General features: G+C 41.6%; 1 protein-coding gene and 1 non-coding gene across 5 annotated transcripts; both read right to left on the minus strand.

The window, feature by feature from the left end:
* Positions 1 to 563: 563 nt before the first annotated feature.
* Positions 564 to 25,621, minus strand: Rnf14 (ring finger protein 14). 4 transcript variants are annotated; one of them, XM_027398026.2, is made up of 10 exons: positions 25,465 to 25,621; positions 24,684 to 24,793; positions 22,884 to 23,045; positions 22,249 to 22,410; positions 21,079 to 21,230; positions 14,606 to 15,136; positions 12,697 to 12,925; positions 7,892 to 8,064; positions 4,245 to 4,375; positions 564 to 1,812 (listed from the first exon to the last, which is right to left on the minus strand). In XM_027398026.2, exons 4-10 carry the CDS (start codon positions 22,400 to 22,402, stop codon positions 1,755 to 1,757), a joined length of 1,428 nt encoding a protein of 475 aa, XP_027253827.1. In that variant the 5' UTR covers positions 22,403 to 22,410; positions 22,884 to 23,045; positions 24,684 to 24,793; positions 25,465 to 25,621; the 3' UTR covers positions 564 to 1,754. The 4 variants fall into 4 exon arrangements, with proteins under 4 accessions (XP_027253827.1, XP_027253829.1, XP_027253830.1 ...); XM_027398027.2 differs by lacking the exon at positions 25,465 to 25,621 and adding an exon at positions 25,069 to 25,216 and having other exon boundaries at positions 567 to 1,812; XM_027398028.2 differs by lacking the exon at positions 24,684 to 24,793 and having other exon boundaries at positions 25,465 to 25,612.
* On the minus strand, positions 24,198 to 24,301 carry LOC113833717. Its single transcript, XR_003481823.1, has one exon. It is a non-coding gene; the product is annotated as a U6 spliceosomal RNA (small nuclear RNA).
* Positions 25,622 to 25,683: the final 62 nt, after the last annotated feature.

The following is a 25,683-nucleotide window of genomic DNA, read 5'->3' on the forward strand; positions in this document are numbered from 1 at the left end:
TCTGCCTCCTAAGAGCTAAGATTAAAGATGTGCACCATTCTCACTTATAAACAACAAAATGCACAATAGCTAATATTAAATGAACGATTGCTATCATGCTCATGAGCCAGGGCATGTCAGTGGCTACATTGAAACATACCAGACTGAATTCCTACCAACATATTTCTCTCAGAGACTTACTCAATATTTGAGCAAATCATTTCTTGCCTTCAATTTATTTTTTAACTCGTGATTACATAAAATGTGCTGGATGGAAGCCCATGAAAAGAATATGTTCAAATAAAATAGGAGTAAAAAAAGGCACAGGCCCAAGAAAAAAAAGGAGGTGCTGTTCTGGGACTATTCCTTCTTGATTTAAGATAAGTTTGTGTGTGTGTGGGGGGGGTCACTCAGTAGCAGGGCTCAAGGCTCAGGCTCAGCATGCTTGAGGTCTTAGATCAATCTCTAGAACAAAATCAAACAGCCACCAAACATACACACACCAACCAAAAGACAGAAACATGAGCTAGTTTTAAATTTGATCAGTGCTTTGGTTCAGAAGCAACAGGGCATCTCTATTTCAATTGTAGGATGAATTTTAAACTATTTTTATTTAAGATTAAGCATCCTCACTGACAATCCAGAATCAGTCTGTGCTGACAATTAAGCAATTCCTTAATTTTCAGTGTTAAAGTAGAAAACATGTGTTCACAAGACGCAGGTCAATTACTGTCATTTTCAAAATATCACCAAGAGGCTACCAAGCCACTTATCAAATCATGAGGAAGACAGTTTTCCAAAAAGCCAGTAAAACCCAGAAATAAAATCCAACTATCAAGCTATAAATACCACTCCAAACACTGGCATCTAAGGGGGGGAGCCAAATTCCTATTGGTGACTAGAGGACCCATGTGTTCACAAGGTTGGGGCCAGAACCATGGTGGCTCTTTCCTACTCCAGCAGAGGAAACAACACACTGCTGAAATCAAGACTAAAACTGCCCTTGCCAACAGAAGGCAGGGGAGCAAAGGAGAGAGTGGAGAACAAAATGTGGCAGAGACAGCTCTGAGCCTTCTGTCCAGGCGAGCAGAAGGAGGAGCTCTGAACCAGAATCATTCAAGCCCACAGTTGGCTCTAAACTAGTGGATTCAATACACCATTCATAAATACCAAGTGACCCACAGGGCTTGTGTGCTAACAGTATCTTTAAATTTATTGTAAATTTCTATTCTGGAAAGTGGTAAATCAGAATGACACTGGGACATCTGGTCAGTTACAGAGTAGAAGGCTCCCTTCAAAGGGAACTGAAGAAAGAGTTTGCAGTATACAGCAAATGGGTCAGGCTCTCAGTGCAGTGTCAATAGGGCTGTGACTGTCCCTAGCTGCAAGGTATAGTACTGAGAGGGCTCCAACAATGTCAGGCTTCTTGGACATAGTCTGAAAGTTTAACTCTTGACCCTCTCCCTAACCTAAAGCTTGGGGAAGAAAATAAATATTTACTTTATAACTATCCACAGTTTGGGCATATTATAATATTTAATCTATAGTTTTCATTTCTGAACCTTTGGTATATAATTGTTCGGAATTATGTTACATGGAAAAAAATCTATGTGCCTTAATCAGTAGTACCAAAGAAAAATATAAACCCTGTTCTTCCTTCTACACAGGAAGAGTGAATATATGGCACCCTAAACATCTTGCAAGGTTTCTTTGTGTACTTGACGATAGATTAGGGCAAACCATTCCATTTCTATACGGCGAGCAGAAGAAATGAACTAGTCTTCAATTTCATCTTCCCAAACGTCTCCATTAACATCCACAGCATGGAACAGTCTGAAAGCATAAAACAGAGGTACATACTTATTTGAATCTCTTTCCTTCTTTCTAAAACATTCTACCCTTCTGATAACACCTTTGCATAAATTTTCTTCCTTAACCATTTCTTTAAGGAGGGCTGAAATCTAAGTCTTTATAAACAAGCTGCAAGATGTTTGAAAGAATAGTATTGGTCAGCTAGGCATTGTGGTGTTTGTCTTTAGTCCCAGAATTTGGGAGGCAGAGGCAGGAAGATCTCTGTGAGTTCAACTTAGTGATTTCTAGGCCAGCCACGGATGTGTAGAAAGATCTCCATTTAAAACAAAATAAAACCAAAACAAACAAAAACAGAAACAAAAAGTTAAAGCAAAACAAAACAAATCCAGTACTGCATGCCAGGAATCTGTCACTAAACTGTAGCCCATCCCTCTTTTTACTTTATAAAATATGAGGAAATGGGCATTACCAAATGGGAATGTATATGGTCTGTGAAATAAGTCAAGAGTGGGGAGTCATGCAGTTTGGAAGAAACTGAACTCTTTCAGTAAACAAGCCAGACAAGTGCTAATCTTTCCATGCTCTCTGGTTACAGTCTTGCTCCTGCATTGGTGGCATGCTGTGTAGAGGTCCTTTGGTTTCTTTCCCTCTCAAAAGCTAGTGCCATTTCCAACACTAACTTGTAATACTTCACAGAAGGACTAGGTTCTTCAGTTTCTCTGAGTTTTATAACACTGATGAGTGTAGGTTCTCTACAGAAACCAATAGAGAAGAACACTGATAACTTTGGAGAACTGTTGAACAATAATCCACACTGTTTCAAAGAATCACCTTAGATTCTTTTCTAATAACAAAAGGGAAAACATTAAATGATAGCACACTAACAAAGGAACAGTCTGACCATGGTTCTCTCACTGGAGTACCACATGCAGTATATCACATGAAGTATCATTGTCAAAACTGTTACTACTGTTGGGTGGTGGTGCATGCCTTAATCCCAGCACTGGGGAGGCAGAGGCAAGTAGATCTCTGAGTTCAAGGCCAGCCTGATCTACAGAGTGAGTTCCAGGACAGCCAGGGCTACAGAGAGAAACCTTGTCTTGAAAAACAAACAAACAAACAAACAAACAAACAAACAAACACCCAAACAAAACAAAACAAAAAAACAGGATTGAGAATTCAAAGCCAGGGCTACCAATATGGCCCACAGGATTGAAATGCTTGCCCCGAGTTATAGCCACAGGACCCATGGTGGAATGGAATGTGATGGAAAGGAGGTAACAACTGCTAAAAGTTGTCCTGACTTCACACATGCACCATGACACAAATATACCTACGCACTACACACACAAATCATTTAATTTTTAAAGAAATCAATATAGGCCAGCCTATATCACATATGCCCTTTCTTTTAAAATGTGGAGTAAGTGGGGTTGGAGAGACAGCTCAGCTATTAAAAGCATGGCTACTCTTCCAGAGGACCTGGAAGAGTACCTACATGGTGGCATCACAACCATCTGTAAACTCCAGTTCCAGGGGATCCAATATGTTATTCCAGGCTCTGAAGGTATCAGGTGAACATGTGGTGTTCTAACACACATGTAGGCAAAACACCCATAGGTATAATTTTTTTTTTTTTTTAACCCTCTGAGACAGGGCTTCTGTGTGTAGCTCTGACTGTCCTGGAACTCTGTAAACCAGGCTGACCTCAAACTCAGAGACCTGCCTGCCTCTGCTCATAACTGCTGGGATTAAAGGCATTCACCACTACTGCCTGGCTAAGGGTAATTTTAAGGTGAGAATAAAAAGTAAACAGTAGCCAGGTGGTGGCGGCACACACCTTTAATCCCAGCATTTAGGAGGCAGAGACAGATGGATCTCTGAGTTTGAGGTCAGCCTGGTCTTCAGAGTTCCAGGACAGCCAGAGCTACATAGTGAAACCCCGTCTCAAAAACACCAAAAAAACAAAACAAAACAAAAACCCCAAAAAACGAAAAAAAGTAAAAAATAAATGTTTTTCAAGAGGTGTATACTCTGATCATAAACCCATTTCAAGAAGATTTAAAAATCACATGTAGGAAGAGTTCTCCAAGTCCAGCTACTTTAGAAAATAAACTAACCTGCATAATGGTATCAAAACATACTACAGATAGGCTAGAAAGACAGTTGAGAATGCCTGCTATACAACCATGAGGACCAGAATTTGTATTCCAACACTCATGTAACAAATCAGGCATCCTGCAAATATCTGTACTTTTAGCTCCAACTTTGAAAGATTTGATACCCTCTCAGTCCTGTTAACTCGAGTTCACATGCACACACACAACACACACAACACACACACAACACACCACACACACACACACACACACACACACACACACACACACTCACTCCTGCCTGCACCATACAACTTTTTAACCACTAATCTAGGGAACCCTATGTATACAAACCTGTTAAAGCATGGAGAGTCAGGGTCAGTGAAGTGTTTGTAAGGGTTGGCTCTGGAGAGAGAACCCATGCAGATCCAGCAGAAGTACTGCATACAGCCGGTACAGGTCATCTTGTTACAGCCATCTAACTTCTGGTGGGAGGAGACATGACAGCAAGGTGATGAAGGCAGAAGAGGATGCACAAGCCAAAAATAACATACCATATTCCCCAGTCCATTGTTCTTTTCTCAGGGAGGACTGGTATACAAGCAACAAACACAATGACAATCACTTATGCTTACACATTTGCACTGAAAGTAAAATGCAGACATACTGAGCAGGTGGTCCTACAACTAGATACTTAGCACAATCTCTTCTCATAAATATAGACACAAGGCTGGGTGGTGGTGGTGCACGCCTTTAATCCCAGCACTTGAGAGGCAGAGGCAGGTGAATTTCTATGAATTCAAGGCCACCCTGGTCTACAGAGCTAGTTCCAGGAGAGCTACGACTGTTACACAGATAAACCTGTCTCAAAAAAACCAAAGAATAAAATAAAATAAATATAGACACAAATGAGAGGAACACGTAACTAGGTAAATATTAAAATGTTACTTTATTCTCAGTCCTAGAAATAGAATCTAGGTTATTTAACATGCTAGGTACCCACTCTACCATACACTATATCCCTATCCCTGTCTACTTCTTACTTTTCAGACAAGGTTTAAGTTCACCTTGGCCCTGACAATCCTTCTGCTTCGGCTTCTCAAATGGCTGGGATTACAGGCTAAGCCAACCAGGCTGGGATTAAATTTTAAATTTCTGTACAAATCAAAATTAATAAATGGAATCATATCTAATCTGTACCATAAGGCTCAGGAATGGTAGAAGTTGTCAAATATGATGCTACTTTCCTTAATGATGTAACTAAGGAATTATCAATTTCAGTTACAACATACAAGACTGAAAAAAATAAAATCAAATGGAAGGCAATTTTTGATTTTAAAACCCATTAAGATTTTGGTGAGAAGTAGTCATCAATCTCATTTTAGGGGAAGGGCGTTTAGGTTATCGTCTCCACCATTGCCTGGATTGTCAGTTCTTGTCATCCTTGTAGATCTCTGGAAGTCAGTCTCACTAGTGCCAGATCTCTCCTTGGACCTATAATGGCTCCCTGTAATATGGTATCACTCATCCTGCTCTCCACTATTCTTCCCCCAACTCAATATTTCTGCTCCTCCATTTCCTCCTCTCCTCTCCTCTTCTCCTGCTCTCTTTCTGGCAGCTCCCCCTCCCCTACCCTCATGCTCCCAATTAGCTCAGGAGTTCCTGCCCCTTCCTATTCCTGGGGTCCATGCATTTATCCCCTAGAGTACTTCATGTTTCCTAATTTCTTTGGTGAAGAGGATTATAGGCTGGTAATCCTTTGCTCTATATCTAAAATTCATAAATGAGTGAGTACATACCATGTTTGTCTAAAATGAGATTGATGACTACTTTTTATGCCATCCTAGAGCCCTCATCCAGCGGCTGATGGAAGCAGAGGCAGACATCCACAGCTATACACTGAACTGAACTCTGGAACTTAGTTGCAGAGAGGGAGGAATGAAGATCGAAGGGGTTGGTAGCAGGTTGGAGAAACCCACAAACAGCTGGCCTGAACAAGGGGGAACACATCGACCCCAGATGCTGTCTGGGAGGCCAGTACAGGACTAATCCAGACTCCTGAACATGGATATCAATGAGGAAGCCTCTGCACTCTAGGAGGCCACTGGTAGTGGATTAGTATTTTTCTCTGGTGTAAGAAGAAACTTTGAGAACCCATCCCACGTGAAGGGTTCTTGCCCTGGACACATGGAGAAGGGCATAGGCCCAGCCCAGGATGATGTGGTGAACTTTACGGAGCCCCCGTTGAGGGCCCTACCCTGCCTGGGGAGTGGAGGGTGGATAGAGTGAGGGTCAGGGTGGGGTAGGAGGGGTGAGGGTGAGGGGAGGGAGAGGGAGAAGGGATGGACATGTGAAACAAGCTTGTTCCTATTTTGAACTAATAAAAAAAAAAGATTTTGGTGAGAAGAAATAAATTTGTCTATTTGGCTAGATTAATAGGGCAAATGCCTCCATTTCCTGAGCACATATTTATTAAACACATTTGCTATTCTGAAGGATAAAATAGTTCTGCGAAGTCAGTTATGATTTTTTTTTTTCTGAGACTGAGTCTCATGTATCTGTGTTGGCCACGAACTTGCTACATAGCTAAGGGTGACCCTGACCTTGTGAATTTCCTGCCCCATCTCCTAAATGCAAGGACTGAATACTGGTATGTATTTCCATGTCTACTTTATTATTCTGGGACTGAACCCAGGACTTTGTGCACTCTAGGCCAGCACTCTACTAACGGAGGTACATCCTAGTCCCTGATAAGGCCTTTAAAAACAGACTGGGGGGTGGGGGGGTGGAGAGATGGCTCAGTGGTTAAGAACACTGGCTGCTCTTCCAGAGGTCCTAAGTTCAATTCCCAGCAACCACATGGTGGCTCACAACCATCCATTATGAGATCTGGTGCCCTCTTCTGGTGTGCAGATATATGTGGAAGCAAAATGTTGTATACATAATAAATAAATAAAATCTTAAAAAAAAAAAAAAAAAAAAGACTGGGGCTGAAGGGATGGCTTCTTGGTTAACAGCACTGGCTGCTCTTCCAGAGGACCCAGGTTTAATTCTCATCACCCATATAGTGGCTCACAACTATCTGTAACTCCAGTTCTAGGGGATCCAAAGCTGCCTTCTGGTCTCTGCAGGCACCAGGCATGCACTTGGTACACAGATAAACATGCAGGCAAGCAGTCATACACATAGAATAAAAATCAATCTTTAAAATCACACAAATTAAGAGTTGACTATAGCTCCAGTGTGGTCTTGTTCTAACCTGCTATTGTCCGTTTCAAAACTCATTAAGTGGGGAACTTAATCCCCACTGTGGGGTATTAAAAAGATGGGATCTAGCCTGGCAGTGGTGTCATACACCTTTAATCCGGCACTCAGGAGGCAGAGGCAGGTGGATCTCTGTGAGTTTGAGGCCAGCCTAGTCTACAGTTAGTTCTAGGACAGCCAAGGCTACATAAGAAACCCTGTCTTGAAAAACCAAAAAGAAAGAAAAAAAGTGGGAATTAACTTAACCTGAATATCGTATTTAGAAGCAGGGCCCTTGGGAGAAGATGAGGGTGAGATAAGGTCATCAGGCTGGCGCCCCATCACTGGACACTGGTGGCTTTCTATGAGAGAGCACTACCAGCGGAGACACACTACTTCTCACTACGAGATGCTCTGCACTCAGGACAGACCAGAACAAAATCCAAAATAAGCTTTATAACTTATCCAGCCTTGATATTGTTATTAGCAAAAGAAAGTGGAATGGAGCAACATCTACTCAATTTTGAGGTGGACACAATGTGAGATAAATTGTCTTTCTATACAAGCACTTGAATAGAGAAGCCTATGTGTAAAGACAGTAACATTATTTACTAGTGAAATTTTATTTTCCAAGTAAGATGGCTGAGTAGTGCCCAAATATGGCTTTTTGTTTGTTTGTTTCATAACATAATAATTACATTTAACCAGTAGGCTTCTGAGGTTAACTGTGTGCTCTAAGTCTGTCCTATGGCAGTCACCTGTATGGGAGTCCCACAGCAGGGGCAGCTCTTGGAGTTCTTTTCCAGCCAGTCTTTACTTTCCATCTCCTCCAAGGCCTTCTGAATCACCCTCTTGCCATACCTCTGTTCCAAGAACCTTTTAGTAGCTTCATCTGCTTGTAGGTATTCATTTCGTAAGTCTATTAATTTCTCTAGAAAGTACAATAGAAAATTAACTGTTAATTTGCAATATTGACTAAAAACACTCAAAATGGTCATAATGTCCCATAGTGGTGCACAGCTTTAGCTCCAGCACTTAGGATATAGAAACAGGTAGATCTCATTGAGGGAACTTGAAAGGCAAACCTGGTCTTGCATAGAGAGTTCCAGATCCATCAGAACTATATGGTGAGACCCTGTCTTGAGAAAAAAAAAAACTAAAGCAAAACCAAAAATAACCCCACCAAAAAAAAACCTCCCAAAATATTTAAATATAAAAAAATTAGGAGGTGATGGGAGAGGAACAATGGAGTGACTATGACCAAAACATATGCATGCATAAAAATTTCATAATGAAACCTATTATTGTGTATAATTAACATGTCAATAAAAACCATAAATATATTGTATGTGAAAATGTGAACAATTTCCTGTAGTTTAGATCTGTGTATCATATAAAGCTTTAAACATGCTGAAAAAAACAACACACACAAAAAGACTTTTAACTGGTGTGGCTAGTATTCAATCCAAATACTCATAGTGTGGTGATATTTTGTTTATGATCTAACAAATTAAGCTTGCCTGAGCCCGGCGGTGGTGGTGCACACCTTTAATCCTAGCGCTCAGGAGACAGAGCCTGGTCTACAAGAGCTAGTTCCAGGACAGCCTCCAAAGCCACAGAGAAAAACCAAAAAAACAAAAACAAAATAAAACAAAAAGCTTGCCTGAAGATCAGAGTGCAAAGCTAGCCACACTAGTCAGTCACAGAGGCCAGGCAATGGTGGTACACACCTTTAATCCCAACACTCGGGAGACAGGCAGATGAATCTCTGTTCATTCAAGGCCACCCTGGGCTACACAAGATTGAATCTGTCTAAAAGAGAAACAGAGCGCACACAAAGGTGATCTCAGTCCTTGGGATCTCACACCTTTAATCTCAGCACTAGAGAGGAATATAAGGTAGGAGGAGACAGGAGGAACTCAGTGCAGTCTGAGGACAGGACTGCCCTTTCAGTCTGAGCATTGGTAGAGGTGAGAACTCTCGAGTGGCAAACCAGTTTGCCTCTCTGATCATCAGCTTTAACCCCAATATCCGTCTCAGAGCTTTTATTATTAAGAACAATTAGAATTCGTGGTACACTCATAGGATCCAAAAACAGTATACTTACATGTATGCAAACAGAGGCAGGTGGGATCCACCCACTAGAAGAGTCAGACTTGCTAAGGGGACAGGGTTTCCCCTGACTTTGATTTCTCAATATTTGCAAGTTTATGTAGCTGGCAACATTCAATGAGAACTGGCTTGTCAAAAAGAACAAAGAGCCTGTGGAGTTCAGGGACAGAGTGTTTGCCAAGACCCTGAGGTTAATGCCCAATACCATACCATACCAAAATCTGTAATTTGTAGACACTAACTCTACACTATATAAACATCAATCATCATAAAACCCCCCCAAGTTGATGATCTGACATACAAAAACAGTGACCAAAATTCACTTTGTGCTAAAAAGCTCTTCCTGGGGTAGTTGAGATGGCTCAGTGGGTAAAGAAGCTGGCTGCCAACAAGCCTGATGCCCAGAGGTCAACAGTCAGGTCCACACAGTGGAAGAACCAACTTCCACAAGTTGTCTTCTGACAACTACAGAGTATGCAACCCACTGCCAAAAATAATTAGTGTGATTTTTAAAGCAGTTCTTCCTTGAGGCTAGAGAGAAGGCTCAGCAGATAAGAACATTTACTTTGCTTCTAGAGCACTTAGGTTTCTGTTTCTAGCACCAACATCATCATGAGGCTCAAACAACCTATAACACCAACTCTGGGCAATCTAATGTCCTCTTGTGGTCTCCATAGGCACTGCACTTACATGTATATACCCAAATGTACAAATAAAAATAAAGTTTTTGTTTTTTGGGTTTTTGTTTGTTTGTTTGTTTTGTTTTTTTTTTCTCAAGACAGGATTTCTCTGTGGCTTTGGAGGCTATCCTGCAACCAGCTCTTGTAGACCAGGCTGGTCTTGAACTCACAGAGATCTGCCTACTTCTGCATCCTAAGTGCTGGGACTAAAGGTGTGCGCCACCACCGCCCAGCTAAAAATAAATTTTAAAAAAGTTCTTTTCACCTCTCCCCCAATATTTTTCAGCTGGCTTATACTGCTGCTTTCCCACTTAAATGGATTAGGTATCCATGTGCAAAGGTTCTAGCTGCAGACAAAGCTTTTGTTCCCAATTGTATTCCCTTAATTTTTTTAATTCAACTGAAGACCTCTCACAAAAGTTCTAATTATTTAATTAATTTTTATTTGGAGGATATGTACGTAGTGTGTGAGTACAGATGTGTGTAATGAATGTAAAGGCCAGAGGAGGACATCCGCTATCTTCCTCTATCACTTTCTACCTTACTCTTTTAAGACACTGAACTAGAAGCTTGGCATTTAGGCTGGGCTGGGGCTGGTCAGTAAGCTCCCAGGTTCCACCTATCCTTGCCACGCAAAGATGGGGTTTTAGGCATGTGTGGCCATACCCAGAATTTTACATGAGTGCTGGGGATTCAATCTCAGGTTCTCATGTTTGTATAGCAAGCACTCTTACCCACTGAGCCACCTCCCTAGCTCTGCTCTTGTTATTTTATTAGTACGCTTTCCTCATCTTACTTAGAGGTCTGTTATAGCATGAATAAAAACCCAGAGACAGGGGTTCAAGCTGAAGATCACAAAAGCAAAGCAGCCCATGCAAGTAGCTGTTATCTCTACCAAGACTGAAATGGAGACCCTATCTTCCCTGTGACTGGAAACTGAATCTCATATGAGACCCTTTGCTTCTTCCTTATGTATCTCTCTAGTGCTGGGATTAAAGGTGTGAGCCCTGTTACTCTTTTAGACTGATTCACTCTCATGTAGCCCTGGGTGGTGTTGGACTCATAGAGATCCATCTACCTCTGTCTCCTGAGTCCTGGGATTTGAGGATGTGTGCCACCACTGCCCAGATTCTATGGCTGTGGCTAGCTTTGCATTCTGATCTCCAGTGGCTTTATTAGATCATAAACAATATATTACCACAGTTCCTTTTAAGCAAGACACCTTCTTAGGAAAACTATATTCTTTCTATTTTCAACAAGTAAATTCTTAAGTGAATTGTGCAGTCCTGTGGCACTACCACCTTATTTGGATGTAACAGACATCTTTCTCTTCTCTCTAATAATTCAAAGCAATTTTGTGTTCTTAAAGACAAAATCTACTGCTCAATATTCTCAAAATAACTCCTACTTCATGGATATGTACACACACACACACACACACACACACAGACATTAGTAATTCTGTTGAACCCCCAAGCTTACTTGAATCTCTCCAAATTCAGGAAATTGCCCTTCTCACACCAACAGGATTACAGAAGACTAACACTGTACTTCAGAATAACCGGAAGTACAAACCACCCTTAAACTTCAGGCTACAAGACTCTGCCCTGAACCAAGTGGAACTGCTGGCTCACTTTCTCCTAAGACATATCCTTGTAAATAAAGGCAGTTTGCTGGCATTACCAATCAGTGACTATAACAGCATTAGCAGTCACCACTCTGCATTTTATGCAAATTAGCCCACTGTTTGTTACATTACCCAGGATGGAAGATCAGTCCTCCTGTCAGGAATCAATACTTTTGCAAAATACAAGAGAAGGAATTTCTAGAAAGATTAACAACTACAGACTTAAAATTTGTTTAGATTTGAGTCATTCTAAAATTGCTGTAAGTTTTTAACTCTGACTTTCAATTTCTGTTATCGACCTTGTCCCAGACTCAAACAACAACATAACACTTTTGCATAGCATTTTCATTAGTTCTCTCCATTTTCAAACACCTTTGCAGTATTCTCATCTTCTTCATTAATCTGAGAAAACCTGGGACACCAACTACCAATCAAATTGACAAAAAGGGCCTGATTCCCAGACACTACCTGCATCAGAACTGGCAAGCATGTTTCACCAACACAAGTAAGTAGCTTAGGGAGAAAGCATCTGAGGACCGATCAGACATCTGTGCCAAAGAGCCAAGAGTGGCAGTTTGGATGCCTGCATCTGTCATCCAGGACCTATGTTATCCCACATGCACTGACAGATTCCACATGCTAGTCCTTTTCCTAGAAAGCCTTCCCTGTCTGCATGGTTCTGCTTGCTTCCAGCAAAGCTGCCCTGGTTTCCTAAACAGAATCTTAAATATTCTTCCCTCAGAACACTTCCTAACCTGTTCTTACTTTGTTTTTCATCCTTAAGCACTTTCTCTGTACTTTGTTATCCCCACTAGACTGAAGTTCCATGAAAGGATTTTAAAAGTCTCTTTGTCATTCCTATGCCCTTGGAGTGAAGATGATAACTGACAAAAGTAACTGCTAAGTGAGTATCTCATCTAGCATTCAGGAAGATGTGTCAGTATGCCACATCTGCCATCAGATTCAGGGTACACTGGAGCAAAAAGTTGGTCACAATTGGCATGCAACTCTACTGCTAGTAACTCCCCGACTGAGACAAATACAAATACTATAGGTGTGAGGACTCTAAGTGTCTGAATGGAAGTCATAGGCCTCTGTGAGGGAGGACTACTGGATGGGGGTTGGGCCCACAGTCACAACATACCTGCAGTTACCTTACATGGGGAGACCCCGTGATAGGTCAGTCTGCACAAGGTACAGAAGGCAAAATTGCAGCTGGAGCAGATAGCCATGGTACCGCCAGGCTCCTGCATCACAGGGAGCTGGCAGCATGGGCGGGGGCAGTACACCACATCTGCCATTAGATCCAAGGTAGACTGGAGAAGGAGGCGATCATAACGGGCAAATAAGTCTGCTTCCACCAGCTCTTTGACCTGAGAAAAATAAGAGCACCACAAATTTGACTATTTCCAAACTAGTTCTGATGCTGAAAAGAATCTTAGGTTGCTGATATAGAAGAGGTAGTAGGTACAAAATTCGAACCTCTGTTCTTGTTTCAGCATCAAAGGAGGTTTGGCAATAATTTATGCCCTTTTCATTTTTTGAGCAAGGGGTGAAGCATGGTTGAGATACGCTTTCCTAGGTAGTCCACTGGCTTTGAATTTTCAGCAATCCACCTGATTCAGCCTCCCATGTCTTGCTCTAACAGTCTACATCCCTACTGAGGTTGTGGTTGCATGGGTCCACACACTGGTCAAAACTAAGGTTGGGCATGGTGGCACCTGCTTTCGGTTCCAGAACTTGGGAGACAGAGGCAGGCAGATCTATGAGTTCAAAACTGACCTGGTCTACAGAGAGAGTTCCAGGCTATAGCCAAGGCTATAGAGAGAAATCCTGTCTGAAAAAAACAAGGGCTGGCTGGAGAGATAGTTCAGTAGTTAAAAGCAATGGCTGTACTTCCTGAGGACTTGGGTTCAAATTCCAGCACCCACATGGCAGATCACAGCTATCTGTAACTTCAATTTTAGGAGATCTGACACCCTCATATAGACATACATGCAGGCAAACACCAATGCATGTGAAATAAAATTTAAAAAGTAAAAGAGAGAACTGAAATCTGCCTGTGTGTGTGTATACGTGCATGTGCCCATGTATACATTTAAGCAGGTTAAAAGACATCAAGAAGTTGGTTCTCTCCTTCTTTCATGTGTGTCCTAGAGGCTGAACTTAGTTTATCAGGTTTTGTGGCAGGTTTTTTTTTTTTAACCGAATGAGCCATTTCACTGACCTCGGTTTTGATTTTTGAGATAGACCTCATGCAGCCCAAATAAGCCTTGAACTTGCTACAGTCAAGGATGATATTGAACACTGATCCTCCTCACTCTACCTCTGGAGTACTGGGATTACTGGTGGCTGGGCACTATACCCGTGTTATAGCATTCTTAATAGATACAATGAAACAATTTGTGGACTGCACCCAAGGACTTAATCTACACCATGAGTACTATATCAAGAAAATTGCCGGGCGGTGGTAGCACATGCCTTTAATCTCAGCACTCAGAAGACAGAAACCCTGTCTCAAAATTCCACCCCCCCAAAAACAGAAAATTTGTGAGGGTGGGGATGTGGCTTAGTGGAAGAGGGCTTGCCTAGCATGTGTGAGGCCTGGGATTGATCCTCAACACTGCTGAAAAATAAATACATTATTATTAGTTAATTAGAATTCCTTTTTTTTGTTTTTTTTTTTGTTTTTTTTTTTTTTGTTTTTCAAGACAGGGTTTCTCTGTGTAGCTTTGGAGCCTATCCTGGCACTCACTCTGTAGACCAGGCTGATCTCAAACCCACAGAGATACACCTGCCTCTGCCTCCAAGTGCTGGGATTAAAAGGCGTGCACCACCAATGCCCGGTTAGAATTCCTGTGGCAAGTGCAGTGGCATACACCTACAATCCCAGTATTACACCTACAATCCCAGTATTTGGGAAGTCGAGGCAGAAAAATTATGCGTTTGAATCTGGTTATACGGAAGATGCTGTCTCAAAAGGAAACAAAAGAAAAGTTTCCAAGAGATTTCCCTTTGAGAAAAGGACTGTGGCATCAGCAGAGCGATGTTACCTGACCAGGAGTAGCCACTGAAGAGCACTTTGGTTCTGGACAGTTGAGGCATTTCACTTGGCCATCTTTGATCTGGATTTCGAAGTAGTCCTTCAGACAGGCTTTGCAGTACACATGTTTACACTCCAAGAAGTACATGCACTCACTACCCAGCTTCTCACAGAAACAGATACTGCACAGGAACAATTTACTATTAAAGCTTTTCATCTGCTGAGCTTGATTGAAGTCCAAGATTTCCTGGATCAGACTTGACAATGATTCTACATCCTGCACAGCTCTCTCATCCACAATTTCTTCTTGGTCTACATCAGATCCAGCAGCTCCTTCAAAACCTAGCTCTGTGCTGGAAGAGGCCTGAGCCGTTGTCCTTCTCTGAACTTTTTTCTGAGACCCCATTTTGAGCTCAAAAGGAGAGACAATATTCAGGTAGGTGAGGGTCTCCTCCTTAAGAAACTGCATCCAAGCAAACAGCACCACACTGCCTCGGTGTTCTTCCCATAGGTTGTCTAGGTGCTTGCAGAGAGCAGAGAGCTAGGAGAAAGCAAACAAGGATGATCAGTTTGAAAAGACACTGATGATGTACCAATGCCTGATCTTCCTAAGGCTCTTTGAAAGTTAGTATAACTTCCTGACACTACTTTTTCTTACCACCAAAATAGTATCAACATTCTCACTAAATCTTTTCTTCAGCTATTTAGCAACAGTGGCCAGAGTAAAACATAAAGTCAGAATCTAAAAGTAGCACAAAGACAACAGAAATGCAAAATGCTGTAGGATACAGACCCAGATTGATACTCAAGCTATTGATACAGGACTTTTAGCATTACTCTGTATCTCATGTATTAGAAAGGAATGCAGTTCTAACAGGAACTGTTTCTCTCCAGTGGTGGCGGTGCACACCTTTAATTTCAGCACTCAGGAGACAGAGGCAGGTGGATCTCAGTAAGTTGGAGGCCAGCCTGGTCTACAGAGCAAGTTCCAGTTCAGCCAGGGATGTTACACAGCAAAACTCCATCCCTAAAAACAAACAAACATACATACATACATACAAAAAAAAAAAAAAAAGAAAAAAAGAATTGCTTCTCTTTGGGAGCTCTACCCTTCCTTGTAGATGATCTAGAATTGTAATTAGAAAAAGGATAGTGTATAGAGCCATCCAAGGCCCTGCAAAAGTCTCAGCACTTGCCAGGCGGTGGTGGAGCATGCCTTTAATCCCAATACTGGGGGAGGGGGGGCAGAGCCAGGCAGATCTCTGAGAGTTCAAGGTGAGTCTGATCTACAAAGCAAGGTCTAGGACTGCCAGGGTTACACAGAGAAACTCTGTCTTGATAACAACAACAAAAAATATGTATTTATTTTATATGTCGTTATATGTAGGTATGGTCATGGACATGCCATGACCTATATGTGGAAGTCTGAGGACAACTGGTAGGATTAAGTTCTCTCCTTCTACCACATGCATTCCAGGGATCAAACACAGGTCATCAGGCTTGGTGTCAACTGCCCCTGCCCACTGAGCCATTTTACAAGTCCAGCCCTTGAAGTTTTGATGTTCCTACCTCAGCTTCCTCAAGAGGTAGGAGTAAAGGCTACTGCTGGTTCAAACAATCTGATATTTAAGTAGGCAGATGAGGGCCTGGGGTATTGCTCATTGGCAGAATGCATGCATAGCATGCACAAGGCCCTGAGTTTAATCCCCAGTACCACTCTCAATACACACACAAGGGCAAGACCTAGCAGACAGTTCTTAAAGAAGATATACAAGTGCCAGGCAAAGCTCATGCAAAAATGTTCCATGTCACCAATCAGGGTGATGTAAAACCCAGATACAGTAAGGTATCACCTCACTCTGGTACAAATGGTATCATCAAAGAAAAGTGCTAGCAATGGTGTCGAAAAAGGGAACTAGAACTATTGGCATACTGTTGGTGGGAACATAAATTAGTGCAGCCACTGTGGGAAATAGTACAAAGGTTCCTTAAAAGAATCAAAACCAGAACTACAATATGATCCAGTAATCCCACTACCTGGTATATATCTACAGAAAATGACATGTTTATTTTATACACTTCTGTATACAATTCTACAGATCTACTCATATTGCCAAGGAAGGAAACAACTTAAACATCCACCAACAGCTGGGTGAAAAACAATTAAATACTGTCCATCTATAAAAGAGAATAAAATCCTTTTTTTTTTTTTTTTTTTTTTTTGCAATAGCATGGATGGAATTGGGAATTACTGTGTTAAGCGAAATAAGCCAGGCTCAAAAACACAAGCACTGAGTGGTTTTATTCAGATTAGAATATAAAGTTAGTTGGGCAGTTGTGGTACATGCCTTTAATCAATCATGTGGAGGCAGAAGCAGGTGGATCTCTGTGAATTTGAGGCCAATCTGGTCTACAGAGTGAGTTCAAGGACAGCTGAGGCTACACAGAGAAATCCTGTCTTGGAAAAGAAAAAAAGTTAACCTCAGCTAGGCAAGGTAGGACTTACCTTTAAGCAGAGGCTGAGGTCAGTTTGAACTACATGAAATCCTGTCATTTTTCTTTTTCTTTAAAGGGATAAGGAGCTGGAGAGATGGCTCAGCAGTTAAGAGCTGCTCTTCCAGAAGACCCAGGTTTGTGTTGGTGGGATAGTGGTGAGCATGGCTGCCTTTCAGAAGACCCAGGTTCCATTCCCAAAACCCACGTGGTGGCTCACAACCATCTGTCAACTCAGTTCCAGGGGACCCTAATGCTCTCTTCTGACCTCTGTGGACATTGCATACATGTGGTATGCAGACATACATGCAGGCAAAACACTTATAAAATAAAAATTTTAAATAAATAAAGGTAAACACCAAACAGTTCATTTTACAGAATTTGAGAGTAGAGGAGGGACATGGAAGTGAAGGAAGGGGGAAAAGTGACCAGCACCTACTAAGTCACAGTTATAGGACCAAGAAGTCTCATGTGCACATAATAGGGATGGAGGAGAATCGACCAGTGATTAAGTCACAATTATGGAACCAAGAAGCTCAATGTGCACATAGTAGAGAGAGGTTGGGAATAATGTGTAGCACAGGCTTGAAATCCTAACACTTGAGAGGTAGAAACAGGGCAATTGTGAGTTTAAGGCCAGTCTCAGCCACACAGAGTTTAAGGACAACCTACATGAATCCCTGACTAAAAACACCAAGCAAAGTCACTGTATATTTCAAAAAGCTAGAAAGGGGGAAAAGGCTGAAGAAAGGATTTTGAGTGTTTTGCTATAAATAAATAATAAAATGTTGGAGAAGATAAACACATTTATCATAATTGTAAAAACATTGGTTGTCCAATCTTAAAGATTACACATGTACATATGTATCACAACATCATACAACTCCATAAACATATACAATTTATATTATCTACTGAGTTGAAATAAATTACTTAGTGCACAACTGTAAGCCCAACACTTGGGAGGCAGAGCAGAAGGATCAGAAGTTCAAGGTCATCCTCAACAATACAATGAGTTGAAGACCAACCTGAACTATGGGAGACCCTGTCTCAAAAATTCTTTAAAGTTGTTAAGATGAAAATACCATTCCAAGTTTTAAAATTAATTCTAACTTTCAGTCCTATCAAAGAGCCAAGTCAGCTAAAATAGCCACTAGTATAATTAAACCCAAGTTCTTTTTTTTCTACATTTGCAATAAACTTTTTTCCTTTTAGTCCAGGGATTGGATCCAGGGTTCCATGCTTGGCAAGAAACACTCCAGCATCAGCAGACCCCCAACAGACAAGCTCATAAGTATTCTTACTAAGAAATCTGGATCTACATCAAATCTAGATAATAGAGGGAAACAGACTGACATGGGCCTTGAACATTCATACAGGCCCTCCACTTGTTTGGGTACCACAAAGAAATCTCTCACTTCTAAACTAAGCCATCAAAGTTAAACTATTTTGACCTTTCCACTTAAAAGTAATCTGTTTCATTCGAAAGTCAAGTATAAGACGATTTCCTATTAGAATGTAAAATATTTCTAACTGGAGCTCAGGAATTATAAGCTGCTTCTTTTTTCTACCTGAAAAAAACAAGCCTTCCAGATGGCAAGCAAATTTTGTAAATTAAATCCCAATGAAAGAAAATACCATTTTCTGTTCCGTGCTCTGTGTGGTGTGTGTGGTGTGTCTGACAGTTCTGTACAGCACTTACCTAAATACTGACAACTAAAGCTTTTTCAGATTTGCTTAGAACTTATATTAACCATGCTTTTTTAGAAACCTGCTAAAATAAAATACAACAAATATTTACTTTTGGAGGTTTTGTTTTTGATTTGTTTTACGTGCATGAGTGCTTTGCCTGCACATATGTATGTCCTGATGCTCATTGGGGTCAGAAGGCATCAGATTCCCTGAAGCTGGAGTTGCAGATGGCTGTGAGTTGCCATGTGTATTCTGGGAACTGAACTGGGGTCCTCTGCAAGAACAACAGTGTTCCTAACCACTGAGCCACCTCTCCAGCCCCAAAGTGGGTAACTATTTAAATGGGAAGTTCTGCATGCCATGGAAGTGGAGTCTGATAAAGACACATTCTCTTCCTTTCTTCTCCAGTCCCATTTCAGAAAGGCATGCACATAAATGTGAAGTGGGGAAACAGAGGGGAAGAAAGAGAGGGAGTACAGAAGAATACTACATAATTAGAGCCACTTTCTGATTCTATCTATCCACCCCGATTCATGAATGACAGGTCCATGTGTCAATTTCATGACTAGCGGGTGAAATTCACAATGCTATGAGTCAGGGTATAGTAACAAACACAACCAATTGAAACATTAATTCTCTGTGTGAGAATTTATTTGATAAAGAATTCTACTATAAAGACCAGCCTGGTCTACAATAGCTAGTTCCAGGTCGGCCTCCAAAGCCACAGAGAAACCCTGTCTCAAAAAAACCAAAAAGAATTCTACTATAATTTTATCTAAAGACAAGAAGTAATGTAACCCTCCCTATAGTGCTCCGAAAGCTAGTATTAAGTAGACACTGGACTCTGAAAGTACATCACGTATCCAATTAATCTTATCACTTCTTGTGCACTCGTATGTGCAAGCATATGATGATATGCAGAAAACCAGTAACTCAACGAGGCTCTAGAACCTAAAGAACTTGCCAGCCATCAGTAATCTAAACATCACTCTTGGTAGCCTCACCAGATAATGAGCTGCTGCACATTTGCTGCTTCTGGCACATATCTTTCCTATCCTACAAGCACTATCCCCTTTAAAAGTGAACTTCCTTTTTAAGCTGTAATCTTAATTCTTGTAAAGGTACCATTATTCAAAAGATTAGATGGGGGAACAAAAACTATATGATAAAACCAAGTAGGCACATATAATCCCAAGCTCTCAGAAGGCTGATGGAAGAAGATTCCTGAGATTTAGCTATGTATCAAAACTCTATCTCCAAAAATAAACATATCAAAACTATATGACTAAAGGGAAAAACTAATGAGCTATTTCCTTGAGGTCAACAACAGCTTTTGTCTTAATATCAGCTTATCAATCTTCATAACTTCTAGAAAAGTAGCTATTGATCCATCACATCTTGGAACACTTTACTAGCTTCAAGTCATATTTATGTCTTAATCAAACACTGACATTGAAGAGAGGCACTTGAAGGCTCCAGGCATAAATGATACAGAGACAGACATACTAATTACCCTGGTCTGATCAATACATGCTGTACTCAATATCAAGCTGAAATACAACAATGTGCTCCATCATAAATACATACAATTATTACCTGTTAAAAAAAGGTGTTGAGGTTATTAGACAAGGATAAACAGCACACAGAAAAGGAAGGCTTTCAATAAACGGTCTCAAGCCTTAGAAAGAATCCACAAGAACTACACACATTTCTATTTGTGTGCATTTACAGCTAAGTGATACTAAGTGACAATTACCATTATTAATACACAGATTTTCATGGAGAAACATTTATTACATTCAGGAAATTTGCTTATTATAGCTATTTAGCTAAATTTTCAGTTGTAATTACAATTAAATCTTTCATTTAAGGAACGAATAAGGAACTGAGAAAGTAGTATTAGCATCTAAGGAAAATGAGGACAACCTTGTCTCTAGGAAAAGAAACAATACACTTGATTAAAAATCATTGCTGTTGCAATTCATAAGGACTAATTAAGTTTGTTTACTGCCATTTCTTTCTTTCTTTTTCCAGTACTGAGGCTAGAATCCAGGTCTTGAACATGTGAGATAAGAACTCTACCAGTGAGCTATATCCCAACCCTGCCATTCTTTCTAAAAACATTAAGCATTTTCAATTCATTAGCATTAGGATTCATGAACACTAGGGGGAAATTTTACAAAATCAAAGCCGTTTGTTCTTAATGCACTGAATTAAAGATCACCAAGGTAGTCTTCGATTAAAGATGATTTTGAAAGTTTCTAAAAATGGATAGGAGAAATTAAGTTTTGGGTCTACCTGAGTTGGTGACAGCCATTTGCCACTAAGTGTGAATGAAGGTGGGGAGGAGGATGGATAATCTGGTGGCAGTTCAAAGTTCAGCACAAGTGGTGGCAGAAAGCAAATGGTGTATTCAAAGCCACTATTCTGGAGACACTCATTTGAATTGCCTGAACCAAAAACAAAAATCAGAAAGGATCAGTTGATCAACACTGGAGTGTCCCAAACTACTGAGCAGTGCTCAGCCCTAATGCTTAGTAGAGGGGATAAAAACCCTCCCCCAGAGCACCTTCTATGTCTTAATGTTAATTCTCTAGTCTTGCCTTCAAAAACAAAATACCTTACAAGCCCTTAAAAAATGTACTTAGGTGCCATGTAATTCATAAAGTCACACAACTCATTCTTGTAAACACTTCCTAGTACAATTCCTAACACTAATGACAAAGTAATGCACAATGTTTTGTTTCATTGTTGGTTTATGGTAGACAATTAAAGACACAATCTAGAGAAAAAAGACATTTATTTCTATGAAACAACAATGACTTACTAAGACCAGCATATGCCAACTAGTCATGAATTGGTTGGGAAAGTATGTGCCAACAAAATAATATCAGGCTTGAGGACATAACACAGTACACAACACTCTCACAGTCACAGGGTCATCTAAGTGATCACAGGTTCTAGGAGAAACATTGTGAGAAAATGTGCATCAAGTTCCCTGCAAATGTATCAAAAACAGTTTTGTTTTTCCCCAACAAAAGGTGGCAGAGTAACAGCATGTCCCATACCTGTCCATGGAGTTACACTGATCTTAGAAACCACACAGAATCAACCATGTGACACTCTATGGTGCTCCAAGAATCTTCACAGCTGCTTGTTATTTATTATGTTTCCTTTGATTGCCTCTAATTATCAATGACTGTGCTGATCAACTACAGATTAAGACGACTAGGCTGCATGAAATATGCAGGATACCTCAATTCAATGGTCAAAAGGCAAGATCGAATCGAAAACTGTTTTACTTCCCGCCCCATGTTTTCTTTTAAAACAAACATGCATTAAATCTGTGCCACCAATGTTTATCAATAATCCCTTATGGCCATATACACAAGTGACAACTAAAATACTGTAAGAAATCAAGAATAATTTTTATTTAGAAAAATCTGTGTTAAGATATTCTTAACTAACCGCTCACAAATATCTTGAAATTCTGTGGCAAATCCAGATAGATCCTGGTTTCTCCACCTTGGACGGACTCCGCTTTTCTAAACTCATCTGCATCATAAATACTCGCCAGGGCCAATAATTCATCCTCCTGGGCTTCTAGGTCTTCTGACGACATTGACTTTCCTGAGGATTGAAGACAATCATTCAAATCAGTTAGGAGATGCACGTTAACTGGGGAAGTTTCATGGCGTATAAAAGTTCCTTACAAACGATTGCAAAGGACCTATCAATCCTCTCTTTTCTGCTCAACACTCAGCACTCCATGCTAAGTCTTCTTCACTTAGGTGTCTGGGTGCTTCTAATGACTAATCCAGAAAAACAACTACTACTTTGCAGTAGTTGCCATTATCACAGCTACTGAAATGGGGCTGGTGTAAACAAAATTGAGAGTGTTTTGTACATTCTAAAAGATTATGCTACAATATCTGAACACCTATGTAAATAACTTCATTTTCTTTCCATTTTTTTCTAAACGTCCCCTATCTGAAACAATTTCATTTTCAAAAAATACTGCTTTTCCTCAGCAGTTGTTACACTCTGCTTAAGCTTAGCCCTGTCTGAAATAGTGACATGTTCCATTTTAGGTCACTTAGTACCTGTTAGTAACAACCAGAAGAAAAGGATATTAACACTGCAGTCAGGATTTCAGTTCGGCTTTTAATTTGTGCAAATCCCATTTACTTTTCTAGCCAGTGGAGCTGAGACTGAAGCCCCACACCAAGATGTGGGACTCAGAGATACTATGGAAATTCTGCCATCTGCAAAAGAAACAGGAAAGATGTGTGAGGACTCTCTCCAGATTCAAATTCCCCATCAGTACTATCATCACCTAAGTCAAACACTCTTAACACATAAACCTTAATCCACAGGCAGTATTATTCTGAGGAAAGACTGAGTCATGTGGTTAAAGGGCAACAGTATGTTCCCCAGTAATGACAGATACCTTATCAGACTTCCCTCAGCCCTGTAACTGAGGTAGTTATATGAGATGATGGGACATCATACCCAAGAAACATCTTAAATTTGTTTGTTGCTTTCTCCTTTCCTCCTCTATGTCTTCTTTTCCTTCATTTCCCATCTCTCTGGCTTTTATTCTCAGCTGCTCATAAACCAGCCTTGCAGGTGACATAGCTAACTCTAATGGTGGAGTATACACATGAGCTTGTAAGACTCACTCTAAGCATTTAGAGCCAGACTTCCAGGACTGGGGCTATAGCTCAGTGGGAGAGTGAGGCCCATGGACAGGTTATGGACCATGAGGAACATCTTGAAATTATATGCAAAGATGGTACATAAAACTAACTTTAGGGCTGGAGAGATGGCTCGGAGGTTAAGAGCACTGCCTGTTCTTCCAGACGTCCTGAGTTCAATTCCCAACAACCATATGGTGGCTCACAGCCATCTATAATGAGATCTGATGCCTTCTTCTGGCATGCAAGTATGTATGCAGATAGAACTCTGTATACATAATAAATAAATTAAAAAAACTAAATTTAAAACCATATTCTCAGAAGTGAGATTAGTATCATAATTAGCTTATGATTACAGAGCACCAACTGTGTACAGTACTAGGTTTGATCACATTACCTTACTGAATCTTCAACAATCTGACCAGGAAGGAGCACACGGTGAGGGTAGGGTTAAGCCTTTTGCTTCTTAGTAAACAAAGAATTTTCAGACACGAGAGATGTATTTACTGACTTACCTCCAAGTAGGTCTTTTGTTGAAATCCTCACTCTTTTCCTCACCCTCCTCTGCACCCATCTGCCTTTAGCAGTGCCCTTCCTTTTCAGCATTCATGTCTCATATTCTATCATCCCCCTCCCTTCCTGAAAACCTCTACTTCCCCTTAGTCTCCTTTCTAGTTTCATAACCCATCCCCCACAATTGCTCTCTCTCTCACACACACACAAATTACACAACTCATCATGGATTTCTATGTCATTCTGTCATAGAGGCCATGCCAATCTCTGCATCATTTCAATTTCAGTTTATGTGCCCCCGAAGGGAGCACACTTCTAGTTCTCCAAGAAGTACGGATGATTCCAATATACAGCTTGGGCTGATAATCTTTACTCCAAATAACTAACTCTGGCAGTCCTTTATGGCCTATCCCACCCCGCCCCAGCTCAGCCAGAAGGCTAGGCCCAGGTGGCCCTTAATTCAGGTTGCTAGCTTTCACTCTCTCCTGATTCCACCCACTCAGCCTTTGAGGGCAACCTCGAAAGTTCCAACACTACATAGTAATTTCCCAACAGACACTGACTTCTTTAAAATTGGACTTTGCACTAACTCCTCTACCAGCCTGCATTAGTTCTTCAAGGGGCAGGCCCAAGTCTTTTCCATCTACCTACTGTTGTCAGCATCTAGCAGTACCCGGGGCACTGAGAAAATACCTGGAGTAAACTGCAATGTGCTGGAATGGAGGACCAGATGCATAGGATTCAGTGACCACTTTGTCACATTCCACCAGAAGCAGGAGGCTGGGTCCGTTGTCACAGTAACACTGGTAAGAACAGTTAACAATTAGTGAGTTCTTACCGAGTGTCAGGCATTGTGCTAAGCCCTTTCAATTGCACTAACTGACCCTAGACTCCACAACCACGTGAAGCAAGTCCTATACTATCTTTAGTAATCAAAATTAGACAAGTGACAGCTTGGGCTCTTTTCTAAACCATCTCTGGGCATCAAACGCCTGATTTCTTCATTTGTAAGCCGGAAACAAGCCTAAGCCTGGCAGCACCAAACAGATAAAAGTTTAGTAATACTACTGTTGCAAACCGGAAGCCGCTCCAGCAGGGCGTGGAGCCCCTCCTCCGCCAGGTTTCCCTAGCTTGGGAAAATCCTACTCATCTTCCAGGCCACTCCCTGCAGGCTCCGGCCGAGGGGTCAGCCCCGGTCTCTCTCCGCCACCTGCCAATCGCCATGCGTGTTTGTGTGACTCCCCAGCAACCGGGGCAGGATCAGGCAGGGTCACAGGCCCAGCGCTGGCAACGGCGCAGAGGAGCCGGCCCCGGGGCGTGCCGGAGGCGCAGGGCCCGTCCGCCCCGCCCTGTCCCCTTGGCGCCCAAGGAGCCGGCCGCCCCGTCCCGGGCAAGGGAGCCCGGTGTCCACAGAGCAGGCCCGGCCCGGCCACCCGGCTCTGCCTCGCGCACTCACAGCGCGTTCCCGCCGTACCTTCCGGCCGCCCCGCCGAGCCCGGCCCGAAAGTTCCGCACTACGCCCTCGCCGGGGGCCCAGCTACGCGCTCGCAGCCAGGCCAGGAGACACCCGGCTCCACCTGAGCACCGCCTCTTCCGTCTCCAGAGCTGTCAGCTGAGAGGGGCGGATGCGGACGAGGGGAGGGCTCTGCGCAGCCGCCGTGAGCGCCGCTGCCTCCTGAGTGCCCTCCACAGG

Source organism: Cricetulus griseus, chromosome 2, assembly GCF_003668045.3.
Source record: "Cricetulus griseus strain 17A/GY chromosome 2, alternate assembly CriGri-PICRH-1.0, whole genome shotgun sequence".
Taxonomy (NCBI): domain Eukaryota; kingdom Metazoa; phylum Chordata; class Mammalia; order Rodentia; family Cricetidae; genus Cricetulus; species Cricetulus griseus.

What these genes read in the sequence shown, in the direction of transcription:
- Rnf14 (XM_027398026.2), bottom strand. Translation starts at nt 22,402, where the DNA reads ATGTCGTCAGAAGACCTAGAAGCCCAGGAGGATGAATTATTGGCCCTG. An exon ending in AATGGCTGTCACCAACTCAG is followed by an intron (nt 15,137 to 21,078) that starts GTAGACCCAAAA and finishes GCTTTCTCCTAG; the next exon opens with CTCTCTGCTCTCTGCAAGCA. An exon ending in CAGTGGCTACTCCTGGTCAG is followed by an intron (nt 12,926 to 14,605) that starts GTAACATCGCTC and finishes TATTTTTCTCAG; the next exon opens with GTCAAAGAGCTGGTGGAAGC.